This window comes from Nipponia nippon, unplaced genomic scaffold (genome assembly GCF_047370975.1).
Source record: "Nipponia nippon isolate SJK-2023a ecotype South Korea unplaced genomic scaffold, ASM4737097v1 scaffold_8, whole genome shotgun sequence".
Lineage (NCBI taxonomy): Eukaryota > Metazoa > Chordata > Aves > Pelecaniformes > Threskiornithidae > Nipponia > Nipponia nippon.
In genome coordinates, this window is record NW_028262402.1 from 47,332,530 (window position 1) to 47,360,123 (window position 27,594).

Here is a 27,594-nt window from a genome sequence, read left to right on the forward strand (position 1 = left end):
TACATTTCTAAATCTCAGAATTTACTTTAAATAGCACTTACTTTGAATTACATTGTTTTCAAAACTGCCTTTCAAAGAAAGGTTTTTTCCCCCCCTCAAGTTATATTGTCCAAGTTACATATTCCTTAACCACTGATAGATTTCAGACCCAGGATCTTGAAATTCATCTGGACTATAAAAATCTAAAACTGTGGTGTAAGATGTTGAGCACTTGTTTTCAGTCCTGACAGTTTCAGCTGCAAGTCTGTGACTATGTTTTGCAGACAGGAGTTTTTAGAAGCAGGCATTTTTTGAGCTTTCTAGATACATATTACTTACACTTTCTCTCTCCCTCAAAGTCCTATGCATTACGGTTCTTGGCAATAGGAAACTAGGCTTGATGAGAGTAAGAACGAAAACAAAATTCCAATATAATATCTCAGGAAAGAACAAAAGCCTTCCAAACTTCTTGTAAAGGCTCTAAAACATGGCATTTACAGAACCTAAATTTTGTGATGCTATATGGAAATTTTCCTTTTTGTTTGAAAACTTTCAGAAGATTTGGCAGTGTGACAATACACACAGTTACAAGCCTGTCTTAATGAAGTCTCTATACCACTTGCTTTTTTCTTATCTTATTATACATACTCTAATACAGGTGAGCATGCACGTGGGCTCTGAATAAGGACACGTGAAGACTCATGAAGATTGAGTTTAACCAGCATATGTCATAAAAGAAAAAAATACTAAAGACACAGTCCATAGGAATGTTTACTACACAAGCAAAGACAAACACCTTTTTGAACTTTGCAAACATGCTTTCATCTGCTATGAAGCATTTCAAATGCATTTTTCCTTGGCACACATGAATTTCCACAATAAGTGTTCAGCAGGGTTTTAAATACCTTGCTCATTAATTGTTACTTGCTGAACTGCCGAGTACGCCTTCCTCTAGATTTTCCACAGAAATTTTCTTTCTGTATTCTGCATAAACCATTCTGTTTAATTTAACCTTCAGAATGGAAGATGGCAAAAGCACCGAATGATAAGGTTGCAGAACACTCGCAACAGAAGAGTTCTGTGTGCTGGCAAAGGACAACAGATAACCTTTAATTCTGAAAAATAAACAAAGCAGACGACAGGAAAGCAAGGCCAAACAGCCCAACCTATCATTTAAAGCCGCGGTAACTTCAAAGCTTTATCAGGTTTCTCCAGGTCTTATCTAGGTGAGTTCTGAAAATCTGCCTTGATGGTGATTCTTAATCACTCTTATGGTGAATTTTCTTTCCCTTAAGTCCCATCAGAATTTCACTTACATAACTTGTGACCATTACTTTTTGTGGTTTTAGTGCTATGCACCTCTGAGGAGAGCCTGACTATGTCTTCTCCATAATCCTTTAATGGGTCGTAGAAGAGGCTACATCAGAAATCCTTCTCAAGTTTTCAGCAGTTAAAAAGCACTGATTTCTTAGCTGTATGCATAATCAGCAACACTCTCTTGATCTCACTTTGGTATCAACTCGTTCAACAGAACTATATCACAACATGTCATAAACAATGTATATTCTTTATAGTACTGACACTGGAAGAAATCCTAGTTCTAACACTTTACCAAACACAAGCATTTTTGGAGGGCACACTGTATAAAAAGTTTCTGCTCTAATTGCTTTTAATTTCACTTTAGTTAACAGAAGCAAAGAACATCTTCCTCATCTATCTGTTTTAAAGCTGAAGAACCAGAGCACTAAAAATTAAGAGATCTTTTTTCTCCACTTTTAACGCAGTAATTGAACAAGGAGAACACATACGAATTCTAAACCCTGGCAATGAATATTAGATAGAAAGAGTCAAAGTTTTACCAGTCCAAACACTGGGATATTCAACAGAGGTCTTGACTCCCCACTAAAAATCAGGAAGACTTAAATGATGAAAGTGTCTGAGGATCACATACGCCAAATCTTTCTACTAAAACTGATAGCAAGGGTATATTTTTACTCAAAAATGTGACTGTAAGAGAATTTTTGGATTAGGAAGATATAGATAGGATTGAAGAAATTCAGTTGTGTAACAACTATATTAACTACCAGTTAAAAACTATGTTAACTACCGCTTCAACCATCAATTAAAGTTAGTTTAAAAAAAACCAAACAAACAAGGAATCAAGTACATGCCCACAATACACAGTAGGAAAGCGTAACGTCTTGGAACACTATGGAAAATATGTTCATGTTGGACTAAGGCTACAACTTTCTTAAGGTAAGCAAAATATAACATTTCCCTGTTAGTAGTGTGGCCAGGGTTAACACCAGTTCTCGTGAAACTCTCAACAAAAAGAGGCCACATGTGTGCAAGTAATTTAAAACTAGGACTGTAGAAATAAACTGTTGAGAGGTCTTATGCTGGCAGGCAGATGGATAAGGTGACAGACCTTTCCTCATCTTTAAAAGGCTGAAAAAAAAATCAGAAAAGGATGTGCAGCTAATTTAAGAACAGTAGGGAGAATGAACGTTGTTTGTCAAGTAGCAGTAACTTAGTGAATTCTGTAAGTTAAACTTAATTGGTGTCTCTTTATAAGAAGTTCAACAAGTACTGCATGATAATTAAAAATATATACAGATCAAGTCCCAGCACCTTAAATCCCTCCAGCACTTATGCTTGCACTTACAAACAGCAAGCAAAGACACCCAAACTGTTCAAACTGGTCTGTATTTCACTGCTGTGTCACAGTAACTGTATTTCATTTGTTCCAAATTCCAGAAAGACAGAAATTGTTTCTTTCAGTCCATTTATATCTTTTTATGAATTCTTTCTAATAAAAAATATTTTATTTTATATAAATATTTGGCTTGTCTTTGCAATTTCTCCCCATTCCTCTGGATAACTCTGTTTAGCCGTTTAACAATTTACAGTAAATTTCATGCTTCTAATATCAATACTGGGTTTTTCAGCACAGTTCATTCACAGAGGCTGAAGGCAGTTTCTAACACAATTCAAATTCAATGAAGTGTAATAAGATTACTATTTAAACAGCTAAATATGAAGTTGGAGCAATGGATTTTTCTCTCATTTAACCTATTAGCGTTAAAAGAAAGGTATTAAGACTAAACAGGGGCATCATTGTGCATAAGTTCAAGAAAAGAAAACTGGTCACCAGAAATAGTTGGGAATGTTACCCTTTCTCTAATTTGGCAACAAGAGTGGAAAGGAGTAACTGTTGAGGAGAAAGATACAAATTCAGAATATTTTTCCCCATAAATTCATGTCAGACTTCTGAAAAGCACCCTATTGCAGTATGACTACAATAAAAATGTGAGAATCTGTCTGAGCTAGTAACAGATTCTTCCTCCATGAGTAGCATCCCACTGAGCACCAAGAAAAAAAATCCAGAATCTAAATAATAAAGTTGCATAGCTTATTTTACTAATTATTGTTAGTTAAAAAATGCAAAAATCTCAGAACAGTAACTGCCATTCAAACAGCAAATAGGCATTTATGAGGAAAATGACAAAGTGCTTGCAGATTTAGCTTACTAATGTTTCTGATTTGCTCATCAGTCATCTCACCTCAAAAAGGGTCAGTTAATTATTTAATACAGACTGTAAGAATCTTTATTTCCAAAATTCTGTATCGACTTGCTCTTTGTAAGTTCAGTGGTCTTTATTTCAAGATTATTCATTCACAACTGCACATTTGATTTACATAAATTATATCTACAACTGCATGTGCAGTTCACCAATTTAATTCTAGTTTATCAGCCACTTTCATAAGCATGTATTTTATAAAAATGCCTGCTTTTGTACTTAGAGACACTCTTTTGCAAGACCTCCTTCTTTAAAAAAAATTACTAAAAAGACTGCTATTGGAACATTTCACATTTAAATGAAATCTCATTTGTGATCAGTTCCAACTATAAACTGTGTATAGAAGGACTACTGCCTATGCATTTATCACAACTGTTCTACTCAGAGCTCTAAGAACAGCAGCATTTTATGAAGACTATCCATCTTCCCATTCTCAAAGAATTAAAAACATTGTTTCCTCCTCTAGCTTACCAGTTGTTCTCACAATCTTGGAGCCTGTTTACAGGTTCCCGGATTTCTGGCAATAAGGGACCATTACAGCTACAACAGTCTACCTAACTTGGCTAAAACAGACCAAAGACTCTTACCCTCTAAACAATTGCCTCCCTTTGGTCTATGGAACAGATGAGAAAGACATTCAGTGTTGACTTAAATTCCATGTGGCACAAAACCTACCATAAATACTTAAGTAATCCTTGTCCCAAAGGTTAATTATCTTCATTAAGTAAGATGCAGATATTTAACACAGTCTGAATTCACCTAATTTAAATTTGCAGGTAGCAAAATTCACTGGACTTTTTTTTTTTTTTTTTTTTTTTTTTTTAAAGATAAAGGATCCATCTGTTACAAGCCTTTCTACCACCTGGGAATGTGCAGACTGATCAAGCCATGTTTTAATTCTCTCTCAGAGAGAATAAAAAAAAAAAATGGAGTTCAACATTCTCAGGCAAAAACCCAAGTCTTCCAAGTTTCAAATCATTCCTCTATTTTTCTTCTAAACAAGGCACAATTTCACAGAACCACAGAATCGTTAAGGCTGGAAGGGATTTCTCAAGATCACCTAGCCCAAACTCCTGCTCAAACACCGTTAGCTACAGCAGGCTGCCCAGCAACATGTCCAGTTGGGTTTTGACTATCTCCATGGATGGCAACTAGACAACCTCTCTGGGCAACATACTGTACTGTTCAGCCACATTTACAGTAAAAGCATGTCTTCTTATGTTCCGATGGAATTTCGTGGGTTTCAGTTTGTGCCAATTGTCTCTTCTTCAGTCATTGCTAATCACTGCAAAGAGTCTCGCTCCCTCTTCGTCACTCTGTCCTATCAGGTATTTCCAAGCCTTCTCTTTTTCAGGCTACGGTTTTCAGCTCACTCAGCCTCTCCTCATACAAAAGATGCTTCAAACATTTGATGGTACCTTAAACATTTCTTAACAGCTTTCTGAACTGTAGACACGAGAATGGAATACAACACTATGATACAACCTTCAGCTAGTTCATTAGAAAAGGTGATACAACTCCTCAATTAATATACACCTGCTTCTGTGAGCAGGTAGTACATTCCATCTCATGGTTGCAAACACTGTATACAGCAATACGCATTTAAGTCTGCCAGAATAACCAAAACTCTTTTCAGCCTGTCTGCTTTGCACGATACAGTCTCATACTACCTACACAATAAATTACTTTGCTCCTAGACATAGACTGCTGTTGGCTGTGCTAAAATCCATGCTAGAGAAATAAGTGCATTCTACTGAGCATCCTGATCAGCCTTTGTAACCAACTTGTTTGTTATTTACTGCTAAACCTCTGTGCTATCTGCAAATTTTATCAGCGCTGATGTTACACTTTTTTCCAGGTCACTGACAAATACAGTGAACATCACTGACCAAAACAGAGTCCTACAAGAGTATCACCTTCTATTTACAGTTAGTTTTATAATCTGTCATTTAACTAGCTTCATATATTTAATATAGGTTGTATTGATTTTACTTAGTGCTACCCTTCTCCTAAATCAGAATGTCATACAGTAACAAGCCAAGCACCTTTTATAACTCCATCAGACAGACACAGTTGTGTCTATCACTACTCCTACTGGCTTTAACAATGCATAGAGAAATCCCATACATGGGCCAGGATGCATTGTCCTGACAACTCTACAAATACTGTACTGCACTAAGTACTGTACCACACCTGTCTACACTTTAATAGATCAATTTAGCTTATGATCTCCACAAAAAGAATAGTAAATTTGTTTGACAAAGCTGACTTTATGCCATTCAGAGGGACCTGTACAAGCTCAAGAAGTGGGCCCATGTGCACCTCATGAGGTTTACCAAGGCCAAGTGCAAGGTCCTGCGCCTGGGTTGGGGCAACCCTGGGTATCAATACCAGCTGGGGATGAAGGGATTGAGAGCAACCCTGTGGAAAAGGACCTGGAGGCACTGGTGGGTGAAAAGCCGGACATGAGCCAGCAATGTGTGCTCACAGCCCAGAAAGCCAACTGTGTCCTGGGCTGCACCAAAAGAATCGTGGGCAGAAGATCGAGGAAGGTGATTCTGCCCTTCTACTCCACTCTGGTGAGACCCCACCTGGAGTACTGCATCCAGCTCTGGGGTCCTCAGCACAGGAAGGACATGGACCTGTTGGAGTGGGTCCAGAGAACCACAAAAATGATCAGAGGGATGGAACACCTCTCCTATGAGGATGGGCTGAGAGTTGAGGTTGTTCAGCCTGGAGAAGAAAAGGCTCCAGATTTCAACAACCTTTCAGTACTTACAGGGGGCTTAGAAGAAAGGTGGAGAGAATTTTTTTTAATAAGGCCTGCAGCGACAGGACAAGGGGTAATGGTTTTAAACTAAAAGAGGGTAGATTCAGATTAGATGTAAGGAAGCCATTTTTTACAATGAGGGTGGTGAAACACTGGCACAGGTTGCCCAGAGAGGTGGTAGATGCCCCATCCCTGGAAACATTCAAGGTCAGGTTGGATGAGGCTCTGAGCAACCTGATCAAGTTGAAGATGTCCCTGCCCACTGCAGGGGGGTTGGACTAGATGACCTTTAAAAGTCCCTTCCAACTCAAACCACTCTATGATTCCATGATTCTTCCATAAAACTACTCTCAATGGCCTGAATTATACACAAGGTCATATGGAATTAAAAGACAATGTTCTTTGATTTTACTTAGAACCAGTGCTAGACTAAATGACATAATGGCCATTCTGCTTATGCTTTCAAACTAATGGCAGAAGTTTAGGGTCATCCATTCCCTGGTGTTTTGAACTTCTTCAGCTACTTTCCACCAAACGTCCAAAAATAATAACATTAATTAGCACATATATTTATCTACCTCAATTTGAGGCCTACAAACAATAAGCCATGAAAAAAACAGACCTAGAACAAATGAGGTGTAATTTCTATTTGACATGCATACTGTTAAAAATTGTACACAGCTGTAACATAAGCTCAACTATCGGACAACCAAGAATCTACAAGGAAGTGAACCTTATATTAAGTCTTGATTTCTAACAATGTACCAAACGCAACTGAAGACTTTGTCAGGATTAGAAGATTTACCATGCATGTTTCCATGGATTCTCAGAGAACTCATACTGTCCTCTCCCCATAAGTGCAGGCAGGGGTAAGCTCATTCTCTTTTACTACATTGCCTATTCCCACAAAACCCATAGAAACACAACTGTCTTACAGAGCTTTAATCCTGTGGCAAATCAGACTGAAAGTATCCAACAGGTTGAAGGGCTATTAAGAAACCTGTTTTTTCTATCTTGGATATGTATACTAATGGGGAGAAAGTACAAGCTAAGCAGGTGGGACTTTCCCCAGCACGTATAAGAATAGCCTCAAGTGCGATCACCATTTTTTGTGAAAAGATAATTGTGTAAGAACAAAAAAAGGAGAAATAGAGGCAAAGAAAGCTGAAACACTCCTTGATAATGTCAAGTAGAGTATTTAAAATATTAGAGCGTTCAGGTGGATCAACCATTTTTTTTTTAAACCCTGCTTATGTTACAACTCCAGTTTTCTCTGTTTACCTTGCAACAGTTGCCTCCATACACCAAAAAGAGAGCAGGGATCTGTAGTCTTTAGCCTGTCACAGCTGCTGCTAATACAGTCATCTTTTTGCAGAGCAACACAACCTGGAAGTCTAATCTCAGCCAGCATAGGAAAGAAGAAAACAACTCAGAGCTACTTGTATTTGAAGCATTTGCAATTTATGCTCTTGTATTTTGAGCACATCATGTTTGAATTGGACTGATCTTCATCTTCAGACTAAATGCTCTCCTCATTTTAAGGAACAAGTTCATTACAAGCAAAGAGTGTCTCTGAATGCGAAGTCAGGTAAAATTTTGCTCTCGGATGATCATGCTTGCATCTCACTGAAATCAGTGGAAAAGTTTTAACTGATGGAGAATTTGTCCCTGCAAAGTGAGTTCTATTTTACTTAACTGATATTGAAAGGTGTAATGGAAAAATAGTACTTTCTAATGTTCAAGGCCCCAGATAGGGATTCAGCTGACAAATTACAGACTAGGGTTTCAGTCACAGCCCACTGAAAAGTCACAAACCAGTTCAGGCTCAGTGATTTTGCTGATCTGTACCTGTTATTTCCTTCCAACATTTCTCTTACCTTATGCAATAAATATTTAAATACATCGAACAGGGACCATCTCTTAACATATTTGTACAGAGCGTGTCAAACTAGGACCCTAATTTCAGTTAGGATTCTTCAGGTGTTGCTGTAATATAATTAATTATGCAATATACAAAGCCTTATCTGCTGAACTAATTATACTAGCAGGTGTTACCAGTTAAATCTCCAACATACTGAGCTGCTTATAGAATGCATGTCCTCTTACATTGCAAACTAAAGAACACAAAGAAGGCATGTAGCAATGTGGTAAAAAGAGTTTCTATTTTCTGGCATAAAAAATTTTGGAAAGAACTTTGATCAGTCCTTGACCAAACATAGATACTAAAGAAGGTTTCTGCAGGTTTCCTTGGGTTCATCTCTCTTACCATTCTTTCACCACAGGATTAAAATAAATCGTATTCTAATGCATTTACATTTACAATAGCCACGTAAGTTAGGAAAAAAATAGGAGGGTTTTTTTTAGAGATGTGAACTGAAATCTGCAATAGACTAAGTCCAATTACTTGCCCCAGCCACAGACTTGAACCTTAGCTTTTTTCCAATACATGACTGACGGACACTCCAGAAAGCAAGGGGATGCAGTTATTCACCTTGCCCTGTGATATCAGTTCAGCCTTTCCAAACAAGGCTGAAAAGAAATAATTGGAAATCTGTTACGTAGAACTACCGACTCTTTGTGGAACAAAGGGGCCCCAAAATCATACAACAAGCACAGTATGTATAAACCTTGGCTATGCTGGTCCATTGGACTCTGAGGTGGGCCCATTCCAGGGTGAGGAGGTCGCATACTCTTCATGGAGCCACAATGAACGTCTTCAACCATTCCTTTTTCGTGCAAGCCATCAATAGACTGTGAAAACAAAATAAGTATTTATACAGACATAGTATATAAATCAACTATAAAAATCCAAAGGACTTTAACTCAAAATCTAAACAAATACGTAAAGAGTACAAACTTCTCTTAGCAGTCATTCAAACTAAATACAATGGGAACCTTTACCCCTGGAATCAGACATTTGGGGAAGCACAGAGCAGCGTTAGACTGCTTGCCCCCTCTGTTTCCTTTTTGCCTTTTTTTTTTTCTTCGTATGAACTCTTTGGCAATGCCAGGGAGGCAAACTGTCCAAATACAAACACACGAACCGTATTGGCCTCATATTACAAAGCAGTGTAACACACACCAACTTATGAAAGTACAGCCTGTGGCTTGTGTCGAGTTATTTTTAGCCCAAACTTTGCCCTTTCAGTCACTGCTCTACTGGAACGCCCGAAACACTGTTTCTCTTCAAAAACAAAGATGACATTGCAGGAGATAACCTCTTCTTTGCAGGCAAAAACAGGGATAGGAAGTCAAGGAAGGGAAAACATAGTTCTACTCAAATACTTGTGCTCCCTACAGTTCCTGTCATCTCATTCACTCCTCAAAAACTACAGTTCCCATAGTACTTGAAATGCAAAACAGGGCCAAGTGCCTTCTTCAGACAGTGAAGAGAAGGTAGCTTGGGGTCAGAAAAATAGGCTGAAGGCATGCAGGGCACCGGAAAAGGCTCCATCATAGAAACTGAAGGACTCTGAATGCAAAAATAGGGGAAAAGTAACATTAGAAGGAAGATGTCTTAAGAAAAATAAAAAGTTTTACCTGAAAGCAAAAATTACATCAGGTCCCTAACTAGGGGAGAGACGATGCTCATTAACTTCCAACTTAAGAGCTCTGCGAGGCTTTGTATTAGGAAGGTACAGGCTGGCATCACTTACTTATCTTCTCTCTACAGAAATATGCAGCTCTGCCCCTCTCTGTAACACATGCATGCATGCACACTAAATACTGTTTTTGCAAACCCTACTGTGAATGCAGACCTTGCGGTCTGTTTTGTCTAAATGCACACCTATTTGTTGAGAATTCGTTTTAAAAAGAGAGTTAAGAAAACTTACTCCAGTTCCAGGCAGATAACAAAAAGAGTGTGCAAGAAGCTACATCAACTCACAAAAAAAAAAAGACACTGTTGCACTTCTTTTCGAGCAATTTGTTGCACATGAATCAACTTAAGCAGAATTAAACATAGGTCATCGTTTCTACAAAGGAAAAAATAATTCTAAATTTTAATTTGTAAACCCTTCATATAAATTTTCCACTTTCCATTCCAATAATCAGATCTGATTGAAAGTATCTTTAAACACATGCAGCTTTTTTTTTTGTTTATCAGAATTTTTGAAGGATTTCACTATCATTTTTCCTTATCAGAAACTACAGGTTAAAACCAGAAAAGTTACAGAAAAGGAGAAGTAAAATGGATTTTTTTATGTTCCGTCAAATCATTTAGGTGTCATGACAATATAAAAACATTTGTGAAAAGAACTTATATCAGAAAAATACCTGTTACTCGAGAAGCTATTTTTACTTACAAGAACTTAGGATATGGAGTAGAAATGTAGAAATAGATGACTGACACATTAAAAATAGTTCCACTGTGCCAACCAAGTAAATCCCAATGCTCTTTTCTGAGGCATGAAGATCCCTCCCTCTCCCTTCACCCCTACTTAAAAAGACAACCGACGCGGAAGAGAACACTCAGTTCACATTCTGCCCGCAGGACCTGAATACTACGGAAACCGAAACACCTGTAAAACCAGATCCATTCCTATTTTGTCATGGTACATGTTGAGGACTAAATCTTTAGGGCCGCCAAGAGGAGGAGGAGACTGTGCAGGAAGCTGGATCTCATTTCCACAACAGAGGACTCTAGGTGCACGCCTCTGTGGTGTGACTGCAGGGATGGGTGTCACTGCACTAATGGGTGGCAACCGTGAAACCTCTGTGAATGCAGGCAGCTCTGACGGGACTAAGATGGGACACAGCAAGAATACCCAGGGCATCAGAAGTACCAGCGTATAGAAGGTGGGGAAAGGAGCTGGCACTAACAAAGAGCAGCACTGAAGAGGAAAACAAACATGTGGCCTTCCAAAAAGAGAATTTTAAAAAAATCAAACAGGAACAGAAAGGTAAAGACATGACCATACAAGAAAACACTGACTGAAGAAATGCTTCTATGGAAAGAATTGATCAAAAGAGCAGGTTTTTGCAAGATAAGTCTTTGGAGAAAAAAAAAAAAAAAAAAGGGAGGGAGGGGAAACTGTAGCAAACTGAAATGCTTCAAGTCTAATGGAAGGGAGCCTAAATAGAGCAAGAAAGGGGTTTGCTTCTGTTTGCAGAAATTATGCTGTGAAAAAAATGAAAGTGAAATTCATTAGAAACAGATTAGAAAGGTAGAACTTTTTTTTTTTTTTTTTTTTTTGATATTAGGACAAACTTCTTCACCGAAAGGGTATAGTCAAGCACTGGAACAGGCTGCCCAGGGAAGTGGTTGACTCTCCATCCCTGGAGGCATTTAAAAGATGGGTAGAAGTGGTGCTTGAGGACATGGTCTAGTGGTGGACTTGGCAGGTTAACGGTTGGACTTGATCTTAAGGGTCTTTTCCAACCTTAATGATTCTACGATTCTATATTCTTAAATGAGTTTCTAGATTCTATTCTTAATGATTCTATGATTCTGTAACTCATTAATCAGTTTTTTACTAGCAAAGCTACAAAAGATGAAGATGGCATAAACTTCTTTGAAGACAAAATTAGTTTTAACGATCACGGTACTGCTAATTTATGCAAAGAGTCTTGTATTTCAAGAATATTTTTCACCTAAAAGCACCTCTATTGTCTATGCAAAAACCCTATAAAATAGGGACAATTCAGCAGAGGACTACAAGAACTGAAAAACAGTTATTTTTCATAACTTCTTTGAGTCACTGTGTAGTTACGGCATTAGATGATAACTTTAAATCTATGTAACAGTTTAAGAATTACAGAAAGGATCTTACACACAATGCAATTTCTGTAAATTCCTCAGTCCTGTATAAATTATTAAAGATATCTTCCACAAAGACATTATTGGCATGAGAAATGTAACCTATACTACCAAGAAAGCATCACTACCACGTTGGGGTACTTTTTTTTTTTTTTGTACTTTAATAGAACAGAAGGGAAACAGGAAGCTGAGACATATTCAGCTTTGAGTACACATTACTATTTTCATTGGTCCCCATAAGTAATAACAAGCACAGAACAGGCCAAATACATAAACAGTGCTTCCAGAAAACATAATGAGGGATGAGCTTCAAATGTATGCAAGCCCACACGTAGAGACTTGGCAGACTTACAGACTTTACATAATGCCTAACACATAAGGAACATTTTGCCTACACTGCTTTTACTCTGACTTGAGTAACTAAGCTCTTCTCACAGACAGCACTGCAACTGGGTTTGACCTATTTCCAGGTAAACTGTCAGATTATGGTGCCTTTTTTTGTTTCCTTCCCCCTTCTTAAAAAACCAAACAAACAAAACACCAGCCTTGAATCAGAGACTAAAATTGAGTATCAAACTAGATTTCTTCTAGACCATGTATCCTCTATACCAACAAAAATTACACTGACCAAACAGCAAGGTATTGTCACACAACTGCACAGCATAATTGAATGCGTCACTGATGGACAACCAGACTGACTGTGGTTGTCCTTGCAGTAGGGACTTGGCCAACAATTCTGTTAATCTCTTATAAATCAATAAAACACCATTTTACATCAGGTCTCTGCTGATTTTTGAAGGTTGACAACAATACTTTCTTTTTTCACTAATGTAAACACATACAACAAAAATAACGCAGGGAACATGCCTGCTGAATAAAAAGGCATTACTTCCAGGACCATGACAGAATTTTAAGATTCTCAGAATGTCTGATGTGCACAGATCTGTTAGCCAACAATATTTGAAATGGGAAACTATTTGCTTTCTGTTTTAATGGAACATCTGAGTGAATAAATAATATATTTAGTAAAATAAAAATTTTTTGTAGAAGAATTTTTTCTGTCACTCACTTTTTCTCTCACTCACCAAAAACACTAATATTGCCCATGACTGCATAATAATTTTTCCACAGACAGTAATCATTTACAGTACACTCCATTATAAACTCACAAAAGAAGTGATTATGCATCAGGTTATGACTAAATGGATGAGAAAATAATCCAAGAGCTCACAGTACTCTTCCCATCCCTCAAATAAGAACCATGCAAATTAAATAGATATACTGTTGTCATAACTAAGAGTTAAGCAGTTAACCTGTTGGAGCAGGTCCAGAGGAGGGCCACAAAAATGATCAGAGGGATGGAACACCTCTCCTATGAGGATGGGCTGAGAGAGTTGGGGTGGTTCCGCCTGGAGAACAGAAGGCTCTGGGAAGACCTTATTGCAGCCTTTCAGTACTTAAAGGGGGCTTGTAAGAAAGATGGGGACAGACTTTTTAGCAGGGCCTGTAGTGATAGGACGAGGGGTAATGGTTTTAAACTAAAAGAGGGTAGATTCAGACCAGATATAAGGAAGAAATTTTTTACAATGAGGGTGGTGAAACACTGGCACAGGTTGCCCAGAGAGGTGGTAGATGCCCCATCCCTGGAAACATTCAAGGTCAGGTTGGACGGGGCTCTGAGCAACCTGATCAAGTTGAAGATGTCCCTGCTTATTGCAGGGGGGGGTGGACTAGATGACCTTTAAAGGTCCCTTCCAACCCAAACCATTCTATGCTTCTTCCATGAAAATCACATGGCCCAGTTGGTACATAAGAGCATACTGAAGGCTGTATCAGTTCAGACTAAAACCATCTAACCTTCTGTTCTGCCTCCAGAGGAGCTCGTATGTGGATACCAAGGAAAAGTTAAGACTAGGGCAACCATATAACAATGCTTTCCTTTAACATCTTCCCAGCTGCCAAGTATTTTCACCTCATGAGACTCTGAGGCTGTTATGGTTTGTCCATTTAGCAGTCCCCCCTCGACAAACTTCTAACTATTTCTCCTTAAATGTAGTTCTCTTGCATCCAAGACACACCTTAGTAAAATTTTGAACCGTAAGTACTTCCCTGGCAATTTGATTTATAATCTAAAGATTACTTAAGAAAATAGCATGAAAGATAACTAATTTATTGTTTCTGTCAAAACTGCATTATGTAAATCAATAGTAAATTTTCCTGTGAAAGGGTTTTCTGGTTACTAAGTGAATATACAGTCTTTAATTTTCATATTAACTGTTGTTAAGTAAACATACTTTAGGAATTATGATTTATTAATATCAATTTGTATCAGTCAGTGTTTTCTCTATTGTCAGATACCTTGGATTTTTTTTATTTTTTATGCATCATATTATTCCTTGTAAGCTAGTCAAACATCTAAATATAGAATGAAGGTATTTCGCTACTTAGCTTGTGAAGTTTTAAAGCACGAACCACATCCCACTGCATACATGGGACATGTACCCCACAAGCAGTTGCGTAACTGGGACACTTTTTGCGTGACCTCTCACTTTTACTGCATTTCACTAGGAAAAAAAGTGCGCTATATTACATCATGGCTTGAAAGTCAAACTGCTTTACATAACACTAAAAAAAGAAAATGTTTACTTGGTCAAACTGCAGGTGGCTGACCAGTTTTTTTAATTACACAAAAGAACACTCAAATAATATTTGCAAAATAGCCTAGAGGCACCCTTCCATAGCATTTCTTAAATAGACCCTTCCCTCAGTTGTCACAATACACTATTTCTGGCGTTGCACAGGAAAACAGACCAGAAAATTGATCTAGACTGAAAAATTAACAAAGGATTTTTTTTTTCACCTGGATCAGTTCAACAGACCCATTTCCTAGCTTAGTCATGCACACATGAAGGCATGCTGGAACTTGCGAAGTGGCAACCTAGAGGACAGCAAGGCTGTTGCTACTAAAACAAAGACTTGTGAAATTACAGCCTTTGTGCCATTACCAGAATCAAGGTACAGAAAAGGAAAAGTAATCTTACTATAACTATCCTGACTGGTCATCTTTGAACTAACTATCCAGACTCTTCACATTCATGGTGCGTTTTCCAAAACATTTCAATGCCACCTCAATGGAAGAATTTCTACTCTGGCTCACAGAACTTCTGAGATGCTTCTAAAGTCTCTGAAAAAACTTCGTGGGATGACATTTGTTGGTTTGTTTCTAACGCTAACATAGCATTAAACATCTGAAAAACACAGAAGGTGAAACAGGATATAGCAGTTAAAAACATAATGTATGGAGCATTCAACCATTCTAATGGAAAATTCTTGGTGCTACCCTCTTCTTCTGCAGGTACAGAATCTCTTAAAAACAGAAAGAAATGAAAGAACTGAAGGATGTAAAAATCCTGGTTGTCTATGAAGTTTGGGGCATTCACCAGAGTACTGGAAGCCTGGGCCGTACCTGATCCCACAAACAGGGAAATGCCAATTGCAAATGCCTAATCTGACTAATAGCTAAATTACATGCTTTAAGATTCAACTGCAGAAGTTGTAGTAACTGAATGTACTGACCTCTCAGAAATTACCACAGTTCAGTACAAATGGGCACCTAGATCATGGCCTCCTTCACTTCATCTCTCTTTGCGCTATTAGAAATTTTAATGATACAGTTCTTCACGCAAAAGATGGTAGTGTCATGTGCTTACTCACTTGGACACTGTTTTAACTGTTTTAATGAATGAAACTGATCCATATATGAGAACAGCAACATGAAGAAGTTGCCAATTCATGAGGAAAATTAAAATATGTTTACATTATTTTAAAACTAATTTTTTATTGTAAATTTAATTTTTTTCTACGTGCATGTAACAATTCCAAGTGAAATCAACAATAGTCACCAAAATACTTTCAGTATCTTGGCTCTGTAAGATGTTATTGCATATTTCTGAGAGTAGAACATCAGTGAAATTGAAATTATCCTAAGCTTTAAATCTCTGGTACACAACCAAATAAAAACGACACTCCATAAAGAGACTGTTCTCACAAAGGAAATTCCACACAAGCAAATACTTCCTCAAAGCAAAAGACATTAATGGTAGTCTAAGCACACATGTAATTTTAAGTGTATGACAACCACTACTGAAGTCCAATTATTCATATGTTCTACATTACACAGTTTTAAATTCCTTAGTAAGATGGAGCCTTTATAAAATAACTTGGAAACCAGGTTTTTCATCAACATGGAAGAGTAAACAAATTTGTAAGCACAAGCCCTTTAAAAGTTAAAAATATTAATTAAAAAAAAAAATTCATGCAAAACTAAAAGCTACCCCAGAAAAACACAAGATACATCCAAACAGACAAGAACTAAAAAAAGAAAAAAAGATGGGTAGAATAGTCTACCATAAGGTTTTAACACTATAATTGATTTTTTTTTCCCTAGTAACGTCTATCTTACTGAAAAGTACAGTTTACAAATGAAGATTTGCAAACTACTAACTCTATGGTTCAAAGTAGTCTACTAAGAAAAAGGAAACTGTGTTTCATCTGATATATACATCACCTTTAGCAATAAAGACAGAAGTAGGAAAGTAGCTGCAGTTTTGCAGGTGATACATGACGTGTAATAGCAGTTATGCAGGTCTAAATGTAGTGTAAGTAGTTTTCTTAATCAGTGGAGAGAACTCTAGGAAAAAAACGTTCACTTGTAATAAACTATTACCTTATGCATTTGGTGCATGCCTTCCTGTGGATAATCAGTAGGCCCCATTGTCGGCATTGGATGCGGGACACTGGGTGGACCAGGACTTGGCCCCATCATGCTGTGAACTGAGCCAGGAGATGGCCCTGGTCCTGGGCTAGGTCCTAGAATCGGTCCAGGTGAAGGTCCTGGTCCAGGAGAAGGACCAGGATGAGGCATGGCGCCAGGGTCTGTAGGCGTGGACATCTATTTTCTGTCTCCTTTTCAATTAGCAGAATAACTCTAATAACAAAAACAAAACAAAACAAAAACAAAAACAGAATTTCTATGTGACATTAGGGGCATTGAAAAAAATGTAATAAAATCTACTGGCAATCGTTACACACACACACACACACACACACACACGCAAGCTGTCATCAGCAGAAAATGCTTAAATGATCCTTAATGTTGCACATTAGTTTGATCATCCTTCTAAAAGCCCACTAGAAGGCTAAGGATATTGACAGTTCAGTCAATTTCTGGAAGTTTTTATGTTAGTCACAGAACAAAGCAACGGCTACGCTATGAGAAACATCCACCAGAGACAATGGTAGTTCAACTGACTTGCTATCATCAGATGTATCACACAGGGTCAAGCACAGTACTCCTAAAGGCAGGGAAGATAGCTGGGCACCTCTGTAACATACGTGTGTTCAAAAATCTCTCCCTAAACAGACGTGACTCCACTGAAATTTGTACTTATGAAATTCACAGTAATGCAGCAAAACAAGTATTAAAAGGATTATTAAAACTATTTTCTGACTTTTTTTTTGAAGTTAGATATTAATGTAGGACCTCTCGTTATCTCTGTATGCAATCATAATATCAAACAAAACAGACAGCAGAAAAGACAATTACTTAGGACTGAAGAGATATAATTCACTTGAGGGGTTCTGCTGATGTCATAAACCAGAAGAGCGCAGCTCAAGTGGCTTAAAAGTGCCCTGAGAACCAATGACAGGCTTTTACAGGCTGGAAAACCAACTATTACTGTTTTTTTTATTTTCGTGTTCCTAGTAGAACAAATTGATGCAGGCTACAGGCTTGAAACATTCTTCAGTTTTCCGAGAACGTTTATAATTTTTATTCAGTTTTCCAAGAACTTTTATCAATGTCTAATATTGGGAACTTTTTGTTTACAAATGTCAGAGTACATTAATGCAGTGATGCAGTTGCCGTATTTTTATAAAACTGATGGTCAGTTGCTGCCAACAAGATCATTCATGTTTCTTGGTATTCCCCACTCCAAACAGTACCATTTTCATGTGTTCGATCACACAGTGATCTCATCATTTGAGTAGTTACGCCAGCAGAAAAAAAACCTACATTAAAAAAAAAAAACCAAACACCACCAGACCATATAGTGATTCAGGTTACTGAACTGACTTTCTGAAAGGACAAATGAGTCCCAGTGCTGGCACAAAGAAGTAGGATCACCACTTTCAGCACTAGCTGACCATTAGATGGGCTTAGCCTGTTCCCTTTACTTTGGGTGTAGTTCTATAATAAGCTTACCTGCCCGTGATTACTTGTCCCATAATAATAAAGGCAATACAATGAAAAATGAGCCTTATTAAAAAGCATTCTAATTTGGTACATTACAAGTAATTACAATGTAATGGTACATTACAAGGCCTAAGATGACTCCCTATCCCAGCCTCTCTCCTTACAGAATTTATCACAGAAGAGTGTTCCACCTTCCACATCTGGGTTTATCACTATCCATAGTTAACAGCAATTACTTTCTAACACGAGTAAGCGGTGTAACCCTGTTATGACACTGCTTATATAAAGCCACACTGTAACGCTCCGAACACCCTGGCTTGTAGTCAAATTAAGAAACAGACACTCAAGAAAAAGAAAGTAGCCTCCCAAAGTTCCCGACAAAACAGAAAGGAGGTCCATCTGCATGATACGTCAGATGCAAGCAATCAGGGAATTCAAAGCTTACAGAACTGATAATCTTTCTTCTTTTATGAGCAAGAGTCTTTATTTATCAGAATCCACACAGAAAATAAATGCTACTACATCAAGACCATTTTCGCTTATTTACCCCCCATTACCTAATCATTCTGTCAGAATCAAAACTGGCTTAATAGCTTTTGCTTATAAATTCCCTTTTGTTATGTTTTAATAGCTACTATTCTCTTCTGATTAAAGGCAACAAATTAGAACAATGTTTAACTCACTTAAAATAAAATATCCTCACCTGAAATAAGCTACCTTGGGATCCTATTTCCTTGCAAGGTAAAACAGGGAGATGCCTATGAAGCTCCTCTGTTCAAAACAAAACAGTATCATCACTAATTAGTCCCCTGCAATCCCACAACATTACCACAAAAGGTATCAAGTTATCAAATGTTCACAACTGCACACACCATGCCATAGCTTCCTATAAGAAGCCTACAGTTTGTCTGTATGAAGGACAACAGATAATTTCCACACAACAAAGAGTTTTTACATGAGTCAATCACTACATTGCAAAATATAAGACTGACACTCTCACAGCTGACTCTCTCTGCATGTTATAAGCCAAATTAGTCCCTTTAACAAGGCAGAACCTAGCACCACCACCACTATCCAGAAAAATTTATACAGAACCACAATGCAATCGATTACAAAACTACTTTCAGTATACAGTATCCCAAAATATCCTGCTTCACAAAACACTTCTACCTACATCTGTGTATTAAAATGGGTATCAAAATCTCTATTCACCTCTATTTCACATTCAACTTGCAGTTCTCAAAAATTTACTGGCTCCAGTCTCAGCTCCACTAGTTACACTGTCATTTATATGTACATTAAACATGTCCTGTACGCATTTTTGGAAAATTTAAAATTCTTTTTCATGGGTTAACAAATGCCCAACATGTGAAAAACAATAGCTATCAGAGGGGAACGTTGTACCCCTTACACCAGATCAAGTCCCTTCATTATCTTTCTTTAAGAGCAGATAAACTCACCCTATCTTACATAACTGTGAATTGTCTTAAACAGATTTGTATTCAGAGATTTTTGTATGTCAAAGAACATACTTCTATGAAAATAAAAAAAAGTAATTTATAAGATTGGGGAACATAAAATATTGGAAAATACTACCTGAATGCAAGTAATACATCCTGTCCGAATATACCCATGGTCATAAAGAGACAAAGCAATTTTCTCTGGCAATAGTAGTCCACAAAGTTAAAAAAACAGCCACTGCCATAAACCAGAACACATTATACATGGCCCTCCCAACTAAGGATCTGTTCACAGAACAGAACTGCTAAAAATCTTATGATTTAACATGTTTCAAAAATAGCTTACTTTATATTTACTGAGATTGTATAAAAAAACACAGAAATGCACCCTGCTCCCATTAAAATTCGGTAAAAGCTAGATACCTAATGCCTCTAGGCCCTTATAAAAGTCTCATTAAAGTCAAAGCAAAAATCTACAAAGAGACAACAGGGGCAATAGTGGCCAGGCTCCATCTAGATAACATTGGTATTAGTTTGGATAAATTCTGGTGCCTGTGATGAAATAAGCAAAATGAAGCCAACTCCCTGACAAAGCCAGTGTTGACCCATTTGTTTGGACTGCTTTTTAATGAGTAGTGCCTGTTCGAATTACAAGGCAGGCAGGTGGGGAAGTAAATGCTTCTAACAGATTATAAGGACTTCAGTGAAAACAACAAATTTCCATCTCATTGTCCCAAATCATAAGGCTGCTGGCCCTGATTCTCAAATGCATTACGTACTACCTAATTGTTTCTCAAGTGTCCAATCTTAAAATTTCCTCAAAACCCTCATGGGAGTACTGTTATTCACATGACTTCAAATAAGACATATCTCTTCTTGAACTGTAATCCCCTATCACTTATTAGGTTTATTTACATCAACATCACCAAATCTCTTTTGTGAACAGCCCGAAATGAACTAGTGAGGATTGAATGAGTTGTGGTGAATCACGCAGTTCTTCCTGTGGTCTCAGAGAATTTCTCCACCTCTGTTGGACACACCAGAGCTGAGACAGAGAGGGAAAAAATCTATCATTGTCAAGGTAACTTTAGCCAGATGCAAATACAAGAAAAAGCCACAAAACCAAGAGCTGAAGCTGAAGAGAGAGACTTAGGATCTCTCAACTATTTCTAGATCCAATGGTTTAGGACAGTGAATATTTACATTACAAAGAATTTGAGGGAATATTCCCTAAGCATAACTGTTTCTGCACTACCATTTTATATGCACCTAGAAGGTTTTGTAGATGTAGCTAATTCATTGTACAATAGAGTCTCCAACAGCTCAATGTTTCAGGACCCACAGCACCCAAGCACATTACACATATTTTGGTATAAACCTGCTACAAACCCAAAGGTAACAAAGGCATGGATTTCATTCACGTGAAGAAAGTATGCATCATTAGTAGATCCAAAACTAAAACAAACCACCCACGTTACTTTGGAATTCAAGGCCAGCTGGACACTCAAAAAGATCCAAAGATTACAGACTGCTTTGACACAGGGCACACACCAAGTCTGAGAACAGATGGAGCAGTAAGTAGCTGTTTCCCTTCACCATCCAATATAACTTCTGCCTTTCCATGACGGAGTCAACCTAAATTGAACTTCAGCCAGGATGTTTTGGCCAAATCCCCTGCCTTGGACAGGTAGTGAAACGTAAGGAAACTGCACCACTTAGATCTGATGTGAAAGGACATGCGGCCCCACGCAATAGCCACATACACACTGCAAAGCAGACTGTAACTTCGCCTTCACAGAAAAATAATTACAGTCTAATTGTCCCCACACATCTCCAGCTGAAGTCATGATTCACAGGTGGCTTTGAAAAGGTATACTGTGAAACTGTGATACACTACAGGCTAAAGGAGTTATCTTTATTACACTACCACAGAAAACATAAAATGATACTGTCAGTGATTCATAGGATTTGCTTAACCTGCTAACCATAATCAAATGAAGATGTTCCAAGTTTAAGAACTGATTAATAATCACAGCAGCTCATCATAATTATAACAAAGAACTTAAAATACTTAGAAGCAAAACCAGTGTTTTGTATTGTACAACCCCACAGGACACTCTGCTTTAACATTGATCAGGACTTAACTATTGTCTTTTCATCAAACAATGATCCAACCAATAAACAGGTTTACATGAAACAACAAAAAATCAGTGAGGAGAACTGTCAAATCTTCAACTAACATAAACCAGTCCATATAAGAGAAGCCAAATGCACTAACAGCTGAGAGGTTCTGCCTTTGCATACTCATGCACGTAACTCCACTCTAAGTTCAAAACCTTCTGGAAGGGAATTTGCAGTTTAAACTACAAACCACAGAATCAAAAATGCTGCACCTTAATTGCTTATCCAGACACTTAGGCCAGAGACAAAAACCTCTGGACACTGCTTCAGCCGTTTGCCTAGCTGTCTACCAAAGCCTGTCTGCATGCACCGCAGCAGAGCTAGCAGAGTGGGTGGTGTGCTTACACCAGAAACCTCATTGTGGAGTAAAGTAGCTAAGGCTCCTTTTCACATGCAGAGACAGTTTACTTTAGGATGATAGTTCTAATACTCCCCACCTTCAACCCCTACAAAAATTCTTGTAGAAATTCTTATTCTTACTCTGTAGCTGTTTCAGTTTTTCATAAAGCAACTTCTCAGCTACTCTAACTTACAGCCTACCCTCTTATGAAAAACTAAAATCAGCACCAAGAAATGACTGGCTAACAGCTGGGTGTTGAATGTACTACAGACAGTCAAAAGGCATCATCACAAGTCAGAGTTCACACAAGTTAGGCTAAGCTATGCCGACAGACTTTTCAATGAAGAGGCTACAGCACAGACATATGATCCTTCCTGATGGCTTTGCTGCAGAAGGCAATAGCCTTCAGGAAAAGAGGAGGACAGATAGCTGCAGTCAGAAGTTTAACTGCCTTTTAACCCCATAGCCACAGTCCCAGCAGACAATGCCCAAGATCAACTCCATGTTTGCTACATATGTATATTCCACTGTACGTTTCAAGCACAGAAAACTGACTCATGACAGCACTGGCTGGTTATGGATTAAGTTTCCATACCGTGACCTTTACTACAGGTATTAATCACAGTTATTGAGCATCATCTTCACATTAGATTCTGAAACACAAAAGCCATAATGACAGGTAGGCAGAAGGAAAGGAATTCACCACACCACTGAGAGGCCTTGTCTTTACTTAAAACGGGGAAGAAGAAGAGGAAGAAGGGAGAAGATTGTTTTAAATGCAAGTTACTTATGGTAAAATACCAGTGAAGATACGAAAAAGGTATCGTTTCTGTAAAAACAACATTTGTTTATCATTCTTCACAAAGGTCCCAGCTCCAAATGTTCCACCTGGGTGCTCAAACCCTGCAGTGATGCATAGGAAATACTCTTCACCAAGTGGAGACAAAGAGGAAGATATTTACACCTAAGAAGTGATGACGTTACATGTGTCAGAAACAAATAAAACAATTTTCAGTATTAGTCTTCTTATTCTGCTATATTTGCCAACTACCAAAGCTGTGTTTAAGTAAGCCTTACTTCTTTCCCTTATTCATCCTTCCTTATTTCATCTTGCAAATAAGACATAAGCTTTTCTCTGCTGCCATTTTCATGACAAGCGATCTTTATGTCATAACGTTGTGTTTACTACTCCACTAGAGGATCAAACAAATAAAAACCTAAACAGACAAAGTTCAAAAGAGGTGGAGGTCCAGGAAACACTCTTTATACATCCAGAAGTTCAATTGCAGCAGAAAACACAAAAAATGTAATAGGTATTTTAATGAGTAATTTGCAAAAATGTTCTCAGTCATACGAAGAATGAAAAGTCTCCTTCTGAAAAGGATCACTAGTTCACGGCACTATTACTAATTGGGACCATGAAAATTGGAGGTAAAAGTGCAGACGTTTTTTGAAGTTGCTACTGTGCACATTCTCACCTTAACTTCAAAAGCCCAACAAAAATTGAGAAAATCTATCTGCAGGTATTAATTTCATATAGACCTTTGTCAGGAATATATTTAATATAAGAATGCTAGCTGGAGCACTCTTTCTCTTGTCAATTTTCAAGCCTCAGGTGTTGGTGAAAGCATTTTTCAAACTTGACAAGAAACGCTCACAGACCACTTCAGAAATGAACAAAAGAAAAGATCTAAGACTGCTTTGAACACACTCTTCTGGCGCATGTTCTATGAAACACCACAGAAATACCAGTCCTAAAGCTGAGACATAACTCATGAGAGAAATACTTTATTTAATGAAGCTTTACCCTCGCCTCTATCAAGTTCACATATGCTGTATGATACACTTAGCTTTAAATTTATTTTTAAATGCTCCTTAACCATACAATCTTTTTGCTTTCTATTACTGATATATACAGGCATAAAAATCTGCCTACAATCCTATCCTTCTGGTACACCGCCTTTTTCCTTAGAATAACAAAAGGACAAAAGAAACAAAGTCAAAGACAGTAATAGGGCAATTAGGTTCCCAAAAAGAAAGTGTGCCTTTATTTGCACAACAATACTAACTTACACAGAAAAGACTGCCCCACCCTGAACCTGCAACTGGGGTACTACTAAACGAATTAAATTCTGGTACAATGTTTATTGTCCGGGTGTTAGGGGCTGTGGTTAAAACCAAGTAACACTGAAGAAACCTAAAGTAAAACAGAAAAGAATGCAAGCGGAACAATACTGTGTCATATAGCCCATGTAAGTTTTTTTACAGAAGGCACGCAGAATACTTAAAATGGTAAAAGTAGGAAAAAAAAATGTTTATAGCTCCAGTTCTTCAGTTGGTTATTCACTTACCTATCTAAAATATTCATCAAAAGACATCTTAAAAAGAACAGCATTAACCTAAAGTTTGGAAAGTCTGAATATCAAACATAAGCAGCACACACCAAGGAAACCAACTTCGGCGTGATCTACGTAGTCATGCTGACACTTAACCACTCTCTGTACTTGACCATAATGCACACTTACGGACGGGAAAAACAAAACAAAACAAAACAATCGGTTAGCTGTAACAGTTCGCGTTTACAGGAGTTGTAACTTTTCCAGCCGTGTGCAGTTTGTTGTCCCACCATCATAAATTGGACGGGGGGGGGGGGGGCGGGACGCGGACGAGGAGACAAAATAAATAACTCCCCGCAGCGCAGGCATCACGAAGCTGGTCGTGGGGGAGACGCGGCCACCCGTGCTGGCGCGGGCAGACAGGCGGGCGCACGCCGAGGAGCAGCGGTGGAGGGCCGGCCGCGGGCCGCCCGCTCCTTCGGCGGCAGCGCTCGGCCTCGGCAGCGCCGAGCGGCTCTTCCGGCCCCGCCGGCCGCCGCGTAGGCCTCGGCGCCGCGCCGCCCGCCGCCTCCCCACGCAGAGGCGCCGGGGCGGGCGCGCACAAACAGCGGGGCCCTGTTCTCCCCCTCCGGCCTTTCTGGAAAGTTTTCGCCCCGGCCGACGGGCTCTAAAACGCCCCTGCCTGGAGATCCAGCCCCGCTGCCTCCTTCCCCGTCCTCGCCGCGAAGCAATGGCTGCGCCGCTCCCGGCGGCGGGCCGCGTAGGGCCCCCTACCTCGACGGCGGGGCGGGGGGGGCGGCTCGGCGGCGGCAGGCGGGCGAGCAGCCGGGGCATGCCTCAGGGCTGGGCTGGGCCCGTCTCCCCGCCGCTCTTTCCCTCCGCCACCATCTCACGCCGACCAAACATGTCCGTGCGCCTGTGTGTGGCGGCGGTGACTTCCTGATCCTCCGCCGCCGCCGCTCGCACAGGCAGAGGGACGCGGAAGGCCACCCCCCGCCGCCACCGCCTCCCTCTCCCCCGCGGAGGCCCGGGGACGGGCTCCGCTGCCCTCCTGCCCCGCCCGGGAGCCAGCCGCAGCAGCGGCCCGCTGCCTGCCCCCGCCTCCGGCAGGGGAGAGAACTTTTCCAGGTGCCGACCGCCGCCGTCCCCCTCCCCCGACGGGGCAGACGAGCCGCGTCTACCTGAGCACCCGCGCGTCTATGCATCCTCGCTCCCGCCCGGCCCGAGCAAGAAAGAAAAAAAAAAAAAAAATTTCCGCGCACACCGGAAATAAAATGCTTTTTGCTTGGAAGGCGATTACAAAATTGCAAGCGCATGTTTTGTGCTACTCCGCTTCGCCGACTGCTGCAAGGCGGGGGGGTGGGGGGGGAGGCATGATTTCTGCAGGGAAAACCGGGGTGGGGGAGAGACAAGCTATTCTGGGAAGTAAATCGCGACACCTTGGTAGCAGGAGTGACTGACTGCACAGTTAAAAACAGAGACTGAAAAGCAACAGGAGCCGCAGCCTGTCGGGCGAAATCCCAGCCCCCACCTCCTCCCCTCCCCGGCGTGTGTAGTGCTTGTGACAGGCAGGCAGGCAGGCAGGCAGGCAGATGATCCGGATCACGGCCTTCCTGCCTCCGCCGGCTAACGCCGCTACTCACAGGCACGACCGCTCCCCCACGCACCATCTTCCTCCCTCCTCATGCCTCCCCACTTCCCTGTTCCCGGCCGGGTCGAGGCGAGCCTGTGCCACAGCGCACCGACCACCCCACCGCGACACGCTCTCCCGCCGCCGGACACCGCGAACTTCACCCTGCCACCCCCGGCACCGCCGACAGGCAGCCCACCCGCCCGCCCGCGCCGGCTGGGGCTGCAGGCGAGGCCGCCCCCGGCCCGCCGAGCTGCCCCGCGGCGACGGGAGGCGTGCGGGGGCCGTCGCTCTCCCGGATCTATCTCCCTGCCGGCCGCGTCGCCCGGAGCCGGTGACAGGCTCGCTCGGCGGCCGGACCACGGGGTGCCAGGAGCCGGCTGCCGCCGCCGTGCCAGCCCGCCGGCCGTGCCGGTGGAGAACGCCCGCCACTCGGCCGCGCACGGCGGCACGGCCGGTAGGGAGGCGCGGGCACGGCACCCCGCCGCTCCCCCGTCCCTCCCGCGGGTGCCGCTGACTCACACGTCAGCCACCGGCGACGCCTTGGGGTTTTTTTCCCTCACGCCCTCCCACCCCGGAGATTTGCATCGTGATTATTCCAGAAATACCGGATCAAAACTTTCTTCTCTCCACCCACTGGGGGATATAAATATTTGGGAGGGCCGGGCGCCGGAGAAGGTGGGGAGAGGAAGCAGGTGGCACGGCGGCGGCCGGGGCCGGCGGGGACGTGCCCGGGGAAGGGGAGGGGAGGCGGGCACAGTGCGTGCCAGCGCGATCGCCAACAATAAAGGACGGCGCAGGCACCGCCGTGCCAGGGACGGGGAGCGGGGCGGGGGGCGGACCGAGTTGTAAGTTATATTTACCTTCCGCCCAGGAGGAGCGCCGTGGTGGATGTCGCTCCTCTCCCCCTCGGTGAGTCACCCGAGCCCGGAACCGGAGCGAGAGACTAGATTATGAACATGACTTCATTGATGACAGCCATTCCCTCCTCTTCCTAAACTCCTGCCCCTCCTCCGGCCCCCGCCCGCCGCCTCCCCTCACCGACGCCGCCGCCGCTCAGGAAGCGGTGCTCCCATTGGTCCGTCTGCGAGGGAGTGCCCGCCCCCCTGCGCAGACATGGCGGCCCTATTGGCGTCGGCAAGCTGTCGCTCACCGGCGGGGCTGAGGAGGGGAGGAGAGGAGGTGTGCAGGAGCGTGGCGGGCGGGGAGGGCTGTGTGAGTGTGCGAGCGGGTGCAGGCCGAGGCCGCCGCTGGTGTGCTGTCCGCGCAGCGGCGGGGCAGCCCGGGCGGCGGCTTGAGGCTCCTC

General features: G+C 41.0%; 1 protein-coding gene across 4 annotated transcripts in view; it reads right to left on the reverse strand.

Annotated features, from left to right (window-relative positions):
- The window catches only part of SMARCA2 (SWI/SNF related BAF chromatin remodeling complex subunit ATPase 2), a 114,109-nt gene extending 86,802 nt beyond the window's left edge, over window positions 1–27,307 (reverse strand). The window contains exons 1-4 of one of the 4 annotated variants that reach the window (XM_087742559.1): window positions 25,433–25,812; window positions 19,045–19,112; window positions 16,815–17,075; window positions 8,958–9,081 (exon numbers count right to left, since the gene is read on the reverse strand). In XM_087742559.1, the coding sequence (XP_087598685.1) occupies window positions 8,958–9,081; window positions 16,815–17,039 (349 nt within the window). In that variant the 5' untranslated portion in view covers window positions 17,040–17,075; window positions 19,045–19,112; window positions 25,433–25,812. Of the gene's footprint in view, window positions 1–8,957; window positions 9,082–16,814; window positions 17,076–19,044; window positions 19,113–25,432; window positions 25,813–25,839; window positions 25,939–27,151 lie in introns of those variants that run through there. The other 3 variants (XM_087742556.1, XM_087742558.1, XM_087742557.1) reach the window with 3 other exon arrangements.
- Between the last annotated feature and the right edge of the window lie 287 nt (window positions 27,308–27,594).